This window comes from Egretta garzetta, unplaced genomic scaffold, assembly GCF_000687185.1.
Source record: "Egretta garzetta isolate BGI_Z169 unplaced genomic scaffold, ASM68718v1 scaffold768, whole genome shotgun sequence".
NCBI classification, from domain to species: Eukaryota; Metazoa; Chordata; class Aves; order Pelecaniformes; family Ardeidae; genus Egretta; species Egretta garzetta.
In genome coordinates this window covers 1,344,238-1,353,561 of record NW_009260594.1, presented here as the reverse complement: position 1 = coordinate 1,353,561, position 9,324 = coordinate 1,344,238, and the positions used below count along the sequence as shown (strand labels likewise).

The 9,324-nt window shown below is 40.9% G+C and overlaps 1 protein-coding gene across 1 annotated transcript in view; it reads left to right on the top strand.

Annotated features, from left to right (window-relative positions):
* Nucleotides 1-9,324, top strand: part of GLIS1 (GLIS family zinc finger 1) — a 209,642-nt gene that overhangs the window by 162,102 nt on the left and 38,216 nt on the right. The window contains exons 4-5 of the mRNA XM_009644649.2: nucleotides 3,776-3,937; nucleotides 7,424-7,534. Coding sequence (XP_009642944.2) covers nucleotides 3,776-3,937; nucleotides 7,424-7,534 — 273 coding nt within the window. The remainder of the gene's footprint in view (nucleotides 1-3,775; nucleotides 3,938-7,423; nucleotides 7,535-9,324) is intronic.

The following is a 9,324-nucleotide window of genomic DNA, read 5'->3' as shown; positions in this document are numbered from 1 at the left end:
TAGGGAAAAACTGCAAGGGACACAGTCAGCAGATCCAGCAAGAAATAACGGAGCCGAAATAGATTTTCCCGGAGTCCTTCGAAGTGGAGACCTTTCTGCACCTCTGAGTGGATTCCCTCAGCCCCATGCTTGTCAGCTCTTTGCACCAACTCCTTTCCTCTCTCCCTCTCAGGCCTTTCACCTTCACCTTTGTACATCACCTTCCCCTCTTCTCATCACTTGCCAGCAAGGTTCTTGCCCTCCTGTCCTGTTGCATTTATTTTCTTCCTATTTAGCCAACCCTAACTTTAGCAACCCTGCCTCCTTGAAAATATGAGTGCTGGAGTCGTATCATTCTCTTTGTTGGTGTATTCTCCCACCTGATATGTTTAGAATGAATTTATCACAGCATTGTGACTGTCCCACTATCTGTTATCCAGCTTAATAGAGGTGGATAATATAAATAATATAAATTAGGAAATTATACTATAAATAAGAAAAGCCCTTAAAGTCCGGGCATAAGTGGTGATGGAGGAGCCTTACTGCTGAAGGCATTAGACCTTTGGATTATGTGTTAGTACCAAAAAAGGCTGTTGACCACAGTAAAAGTATAATAAAGCCCTATTTGAGTGCTGCTGCTTACATTGTAGCTCTGAGCATTTATGGTAGGGCCTGTTCCTTCTCTTCCTGAAGTCCCAATCCAGCATCCAGCAAACTCTTAAACATATGTGCTTTCATGCGTTTTAAATTAAGCCTGTGTTTAGATGTTTTAGGACATTTGCCATTGGCATTTTTGCTACTGACATCAATGAGAATGGAGCTGGACCTCTAATTAGTTTGGATTATTCTGCATACTTTCCTACTTTGCATTAGGCTGTAGATATGGAGCTGAAGACCAGCAATCCATTAGAAAAACATTCTGAGGCTGAAGATCCTCCATTTGTGACTGAACAGCTGAGAAATTACTTCTGTTACCTAACAAGTCTTTTAGGCCTGAAACAACATGGAGACAAGAAGAATCGGGTTGTGGAGTGTCACTGCAGTGATTCTGGTGCCACCGGGCTATACAGTGTCCCAAGGACCCAGTAACAAGTAACGTTGCTCTACAATGTCCTTCTGGGCTAGGTTTTTTGATGCCTGTATTCGAGAACCAGAAACTCCTTTGGAGAGGGAAGTGGAGTGCATAGAAGGGCCTTGTGACAGTCAGAAGAGTCTGCTCAGGTAGGAGGGAAGGAATGGCACACATGGGGGGACAGCGTGGTAGGGGGGAAGGAATGGCACACATGGTGGGGGGACAGCGTGAACAACTGAAGGGAAAAGCTTGGTCTTGCTGTTCACCTGGGATTCAAGTGAATGAGGCTGCGGAGCTGAGCTGCAAAATAATTTTGTAGACTCTGGGTCTGATTCTCACCGTACCTTGTGGTTATATATTGGTGAGTAAAACTGAGAAGAGCTGGTCTATTGCACTAAAAATTAAGGGGATATTAGTTTGAAGGGGATGGTGTCCACGCTGTGGACACAACACTAATCAAAGGAGACTGAGAAGGGTAGGGAGAGGAGAGGAAAGGAGGCAAAGCTGGGAAACAAAGTGGAAACAAGTGATCTTTAGGACCTCAGAACAGTAATTCCATTTGCCAGAGACTGGCTTTATGGAATGTCTTACGAGAACTATGGATTTGCCAAACTCTGCTTTATTTCTCATGGACTTCAGCATATTTGCACATTTCATATTGCTTCCTTCTGAATCCTTGCCAGATTTTTAGTGGTGAAGAAGAAAGTTTGATTCTTTTTAAGCCTTGGTGGCTTGGTCACTTCCAAAACTCCCCCACCTCCTTGCAGCAGCTCAAGTGTTCCGAGGGGAGTCACAGCCAAAAAACCAAACTTCTGAAGCTATAGACTGCGTGTCTCCAGGTGACTCTCTAGATCTGTCATGATAGTTGTGGCAGGGAAAGGTGGAAATACATACATAATCAGATAGTTGCACACATAGACCCAAATATGCCATTCAGACAGATTGCCCAGGGAGTTAAATGTTTAGGGCAGTAAAAGCCATATAGTGATCCTTCCACGGCAGCAGCGGGGAAAGGCAGAAATTTGCAGTCTGCCAGGAAACCCTTTGTGTGGGTGCCTGTGTGTTGGAGTGCATTGATGTGCTTAATTTGTAGCATACAGAGCTGATTTGCATCCAAAGACAGAACACAGCCTGTAAAATGAAGTGCAAGCTTGAGAGTCAAGATCACTTTGTTCACTGTGTTGAGATGCTTAAATCACACTGATCTGAGCAGGATGTGATGGACCTTTGTCCATCAGTAGTTCAAATTGCCTTTGTCAGGCACCAGGAGATCAGGTGCCTTCCAGTTTACAGCATCTTCTAGGCTCCATCTGCATCTGTTCTCCCTTCCCATCTCTGCCTGCAATGCTGGATGCAACAGCTGAGTCAAAAGCTTGCACGCACCGATGTATGTAAGAGGTGTGTATGTAACAAATAGAATGTGACAGGATTGACATGACTCTAATTTCTGTGATGTGATCTGAGAAACCACAGGTAGCAAATGGAAAGCTGCTGAACAAAATCCTGAATCAGTAGAAGGAAGTGACAAAGCATTCACTAATTTTGTGACGGTTGGGATTTCACTCTTTATGAACAAGAATCGTACAAAAAAAATCTGGCTTCCAGAAACAGTGGTTTTAAGAAACACCTGCCGCCTTTCAAAATTGTTGTTAGTGTTGATATGAATGTGAATTGGGTTATGTTTCTCAAATACATTCATTGAACTCAAATCATAGAGGAGCCAGGGTTTTATCTATATAGAGACAGTAGAAGATCTGCAGAGCCATGGAGCTGCAATGCAGAGCGGGCAAAGTATATGCACACCACCACATGTGAGTATGTGTGCGTAGAAGTATTTGTGCATATGTGTATCTGAGTGCATTGTATGGATTTTCTGGTGCATGAATGTGCATATGCATGTCTTTGTGCTCACCTGGGTTAGTTCCCAAAGCCCATCTTAGAGACAGTGCCTCCACTGCAGTCTCCTGTTGTCTGTAACACTGAAACTTATCAGTGAGCAATGCAAAGCACCCTTCCCTTAGCCTAGTAGCTGGAAATTTTAATTATTTATTTATTCAGATTTAATTTGAAACAGTGACTTTTGCTATGAATGCTATGCAGTGTTTTATTACGGAGCTCTCTAATGAAACGGGTGCTTAAGAAGTCAGAGTTGCTCAGGTTTCTGGTTGTATAAATGCTGAGAACGGATCTGAATGATACGGCTTGCAAAGAAAAGGGTGCAGAATAACAGCAGGGTTCCTTTGGATTGATCTTCAAATGGGTCAGGTCTTGTAATGGTCCCATGCTCATCTGCTCCTGTGTATAGTATTTCAGACATCTGAAACCAGGTTCTTACCTGCCGCAAATAGCTCTTCTTGCTCTCTGTCTGTAGCAGCTAATTGTTATTGCCCACAGTGGTTCCTGTGCCAATAAGAGAACTTGTCAGAACACTTGTTCTTTCTTTAAATTTTCTGTTCTGACACCATGTCTTTAAGCGCTCAGTACTTCAGACAGAATGTGTGAGATATTTATAACCCTTGTATTATTATTGAGCTACACACCATGTCTTCAGTGACAGATTAAATGAACAGCACAAAATGTTGTCTTTCATCCATAAATTTCAACAGATGTTTGAATGTTGGTTGATTTATTGCATGTCCAACTTGGATCTTACACTGTTCTCATTGTGGCTGCACATGGTTTATTTAATAGTACTTTACAACAATTTTTTATGACGTTTTTCAGTTTGAAGGGTGCAACAAGGCATTTTCTAGGCTTGAGAACCTTAAGATTCACCTCCGGAGTCATACTGGGGAGAAGCCATACCTGTGTCAGCATCCTGGCTGCCAGAAAGCTTTCAGTAACTCCAGCGACCGGGCAAAGCATCAGCGAACACACCTGGATACCGTAAGCATGATTTCATACTGGGAATTGCACTGAGTTTTCCCGTGGTTCTTGTACACAATCTGTTCTGCAACTGGAGGGTGACTTTTCCTTTTCATGAGGAGCATCTCGGGAAACTCAGCTTATAGGCAACTGTACTTCTGTTTTGAATTGTATGTATGTGCTTTGAGAAATGATAAAGTCTTGATCACATAAAGCCAAATTCAGCTGTCTTATTCATGCTGAGGAATAAGTTACTCAAGAATAGGTTACTCAGGAATAAGTTACTCAGCAAACTCTCCCATTGTTCTTGTTCCAGTAAGAGCAGGCAGCAGTAGAATAAGGTATAGTATGAGTGAAAGCTGAGTCATTGCTGCTGTACTAAACATGTGTCATTGTCTTGCTTCCTGTCCCATGTTGCTTTAATGAAGTCTGTTCTGAACAAATGCAAAAGCAGTTCAGACATCTCAGTGGAAGGTAAATGCATCTCGGTTTTCGACATGATTTTGTAAAGGTAAAAATACGTCTATCTTATAACTATATGAAATTTGTTAAATACCCACCACCAGAATTAACCGTAATAATCAAAGTCTTTTCTTGTGAACAGTTGGTAGATTCTGGCTCAACTCTACAAGTCTTCTCACTTGTTTTACAGAGAAGATGGGAGCCTGTCTAGTGTCTTAGGCTCCGATAAAATTAAATCACCGTATTATGGGGAAAGAAAGTAAGCAGACAACTTTGTAGACAAGTTAAGTCCTCAGCATAAAGCTTGTAAAGAATAACAGGCAGAGTTGTTCCTTTGTCTTTTTCAAAGAAGTGAATATATGGTTTAACGTTTGGCCAAGCGTTTATGGGGCTGAACTTTTGAGTTTAATTGATATTTACTTTTTAAGCAGTTCCACATTTCAGACAGTGCAGCATTAAGGAATGTCTAATGTACATTATGCCTTGCAAAAACAAACAAGTAAGAGAAGCGAGTCAGTCACATTTTCCAAACCAAAGCACACTTAAAATAACAATGTTTTATTTATTTGAAAGTCAACCTGAGATTTTTGAATTTGTAATTACTTCTAAAATGTGTCTCTTTTGAAAGTGGATATACTAAATTGGGTGCACAGTTTTGAAATGTAACTGCTTGAATCTAATAGATATATCTTTTATTAGCCAAAGTCACAAATGGAATGCCATTTATTAGTTTTGAAAGAGAATTCAAATGGTTACCAAAATAAGCAAAAAATCTTATCTGTTGATCTGTACATTATTGAAGAAAAATCTCTTAACTTTCTATTTCTTTTCTTCTCTCTTTATCTCTGTCTTTATTATCTGAAATGCTCATAAATCAGGAAAAAGGTACAGTAATAATTTTCTACTAACTTTCTTAAATGTCTAAAAACATCCTCTGTGCTATTCTGTTGCAGGTTCTTTAAAACCATTTCTTTAGTCTACAACACAGTAACTAACTTCCACTTACCTGCTTTAATTGAAGTCCAGTGGTTTAGCTTAGTGTATTGTGTGCTTATGTGAATGTGAAAAATAACAAGAGCTACAGGATGGTGTGACTGCACGTTCCATTAACTCAGTGGACAAAATAACTGCCTGGAATGTCAAATCAAATAGCCATGAGCCATTTAAGGGTAGTCAGATTTTCATCTAGTTTCCCTACCACTAAGTTGAATGATTCTATCGCGAATTTGAATGACATCAGGGATTTGAAAAATACTCTGCTAGTTTTTTTGCTAAGGGATTTGTTAAAGTTTTCCATAGTTTTTTCCTCAGGTGTCAGTTCTCTGTGTTCCAGACATTCTCAATAAATCTGCTTTGCCCTGTAACTTTCTGGGTAGGTGCTGTGTTAGCCTGTAAGGTCATGAATTGGTGAATGATTCCATTATTCCTTCAGAAATTTCCTGCTGGCTGGACAGAGCAGCAATACTTAACCTATGGAGGTACTTAGAAAGAAAAGGGGTTTATATAGACTGCTTATTGCTTATTGAGTGCATTTGGAATTGGTTTTAAAACTTCTCAATGTAGGTCACTCCATCATTTATCTTCTCCAAAAGGAGAATCTGTAAATCATTTCAGAGACTTACTGGTGTACGCTAGTTTGATCGAATCTCTACTAAATCATCTGGAAGTAGATCCTTCTCCCAGGTAGAAGCAGAACAAAGGGAACGTATCTGTCCCTGCGGTAAAAAGGGCATGTCATCACTCCTCCAGGAGCAGAGCAACTTGTTTAAAGGACCTCACAGTCACATCTCCCAAAACCGGTGGGTTTTTCTCCCTTTTGTGCATCCTCTTTCTGAAAACAAGGGGATTAACGATTGTGACACTGAGGTCATGAAAAAACAGTTTTCTACCTTTGGGAAGACACCAAAAGGACTTAGTAGTCCAAGTGAGAAGGCTAAGGTAATGTTGATAGATGAGGCGAGAAAAAAGAAAAAATGAATGTTCCGCTCAACTTCAAAACTTTGTGAGCTTTGACATGCAGCGCTATTTTGCTATCACTTAAGCCAGTGGTTACTTAATAACAAATGCCATAGTCCCTTTGTTCAACTTGGTAATTGCACATTCATTTGGAGGTTGTACTGTAACAGAGGGATAGTGTTTCATTTATTGGGAGTAAGCATAACTAAGAGACGAACTTGGTGAGGCTTTCAGTCATGGGGACTCCAGAATCAGCGGTTAAATTGGAACATCCTTTTTTTTTTTTTTTTTTTTTTTTTTTTTTTTTTTTCCCCTGGGAACCCTGCCCACCAATGTTTGCAGCCCAAATCTTCCCATATTTTGGAGATCCTGGAAAAAGGAATATGTGAAAGAGTGCTTATATACTCTGCCACATAGAAGTGGCAAGTTCTGCCACAGGCCAAAGTCAGCTGGAAAGATCTTCCCAACAAAATCAACAATAGTGGATTTTTCTTTCTGTATTAACTTGCTCAGATGTTAATGTTTGATGCAGGTTGTTTACTTAGGAGTTATAAAAAGAAAGATATTGCTGTTGTTATTCAAAACAGGAACAAAGTATGAAGGAAACCAAATGTATGCTATGCCACAAGATTTGCTCTACTGCATATGGAACAGTTGTTGTAAAACTATGTAAATCAGAACTCAAACCCAGAGCTTCTATACTTATAATTATGCTGGGTGATCTCATGATCATTTTGTCTACTGTAAAGGCTAGGAAAAAAGCAATGCTCTCAAACCCCATCCAGTTACATCTCATTAGCATTTAATTCAGCCCAGTAATCAATATCCAACGTGACAGAGTATAGATGTGTCAAGTGCTCTCAGTGCTTGCACGGAGTGCAAAATCAGAGTGATCAATGCGGTTCTTCTGTTTGCATCATGTCTGGTTTGTGTACATAGAGGAGACGGAACAAATCTGGAAACAGCAAACAGAGCAAACAGCTCAGGCTTAACACTGTTTCACAGAAACAGCCATCCTTCAGCACTCTGTATTGTGATTGTAGAGATGCAGAGGAGTATGAAATCTTTTCCCTTTCCTTGCATTTACAGAAACCCTATGCCTGTCAGATTCCTGGCTGCTCCAAACGCTACACAGACCCCAGCTCTCTGCGCAAACATGTGAAAGCTCATTCGGCCAAAGAACAACAGGTGCATAAGAAGGTAAGACCCAAAAGTGACACATCTCCACATCTCCTTGATATAGTTATTTTTCATTTACCTTTAGTTTATTTATTTTCAAATCAGAGTTGTTCTGCAATATCGCTAGAAGAAAACTTAAGTTGAGATAATTTTCCTGTTGGTTTTTAATCACTATTGTTAACCAGTTCACTTTATAGTTTTGCAGTTTCAAGGCTACTACCCTGTAATTTCAGTTTGCCCCATGCTTTCTCTCCAAGCATTTCTTTCCTGTTCATCTTTCATACACAAGCCCAAATTCTGCTGTCATTCACGTAAAATGTTCATGCGTTCAGTCTCTGCAATCAGCTAGTAAATATATGTTGGCAGATCATCTAAAACACAAATGAAACTAAGCCAGGATGCCATGGAAATGTCAGGAAAGGAGCACTTGTAATAGATGAGAATGAAACCCCTACATTTTTCACACCACATCTGTATCTTAAATGCATTTATAAACGATTCCAAACCCAGACTGCTAGTTATGTTTTCACTACTATTAGATTCAAATAAATATTTTGGTTTCTGTGGACTAAATCCTGAAAATATTATTAAGTGGAGATGCTTACAGGCACCAGCCTGGGATCAGAGGCTTGTTTATTACACATTTGTACATGCAGTTTGTAAAAAGATGATTGGGACCCCACAGAGCTGGTCTGTGACAGAACAGACCATGAGCATACTTCAGGCCCACGAGTGGAGGGAAATGCAAGCCGCAGCAAGCAATCACAATTAGTTCAATAAGCAGCAATGACGTCTTCCCCCAGCTGCCTCACCACTGCCAAGAGCACCTCAGATGAGACAGCAAGGCATGTTTAAAGGATGGAGGACAGAGCAGAAATGGCAGCCTGGCAAGATAGAGCTAGGGAGCAGCTAGTTTGGAAAAATGTCAAAGGTAAGAACTAGAAATACTGGAGAGCAAAGAAAGGAACATGGGGAGAGAAGAGACAATAGCAGAACCCAGGTGATCTTAGTTGCAGAATTTGGGATAAGCCATGGAGGAGTGAGGTGGATGTCAAAAAGGCCTAATTCTCCTGCTTGAATACAACTGTGATGAGTTCATACTGATTTGTCCCCTTATACCCCTTCCCTCCCGCTACATTATATCCCTTGTAGTTGTCACTTGGCTAGATTCACCAATCTGAATTTATGGTCCCCTTTCCTAGGACAGTTGTCTATTCCCCAATTCTTCCTGTAACCCTTCTCTGTGACAAGTGTGTGCTGAGTGACAGTTTCTAGAACATCAGTGTCCAGAGCTGTACACACTATTTCAAATAGTTGGTCAAGAAACATTCATTATTTAATATAGAATCATAGAATCACTTTGGTTGGAAAAGACCTTTAAGATCATCGAGTCCAACCTTTAACCTACCCCTGCCATCCCACCACTAAACCATGTCCCTAAGCACCTCATCTATCCTTCTTTTAAATACCTCCAGGGATGAGGACTTGACCACCTCCCTGGGCAGCCCATTCCAGAGCATGACAACCCTTTCGGTGAAGAAGTTTCTCCTAATGTCTAGCCTAAACCTGCCCTGGTGCAACTTCAAACCATTCCCCCTCGTCCTATCATCCGTTACCAGGGAGAAGAGGCCGACCCCCACCTCACTACAGCCTCCTTTCATGTAGTTGTAGAGGTTCATAGGGTCTCCCCTCAGCCTCCTCTTCTCCAGACTGAACAACCTCAGTTCCCTCAGCCGCTCCTTGTAAGACTTGTGCTCTAGACCCCTCACCAGCTTGGTTGCTCTCCTCTGGACATGCTCCAGCAATGCAAC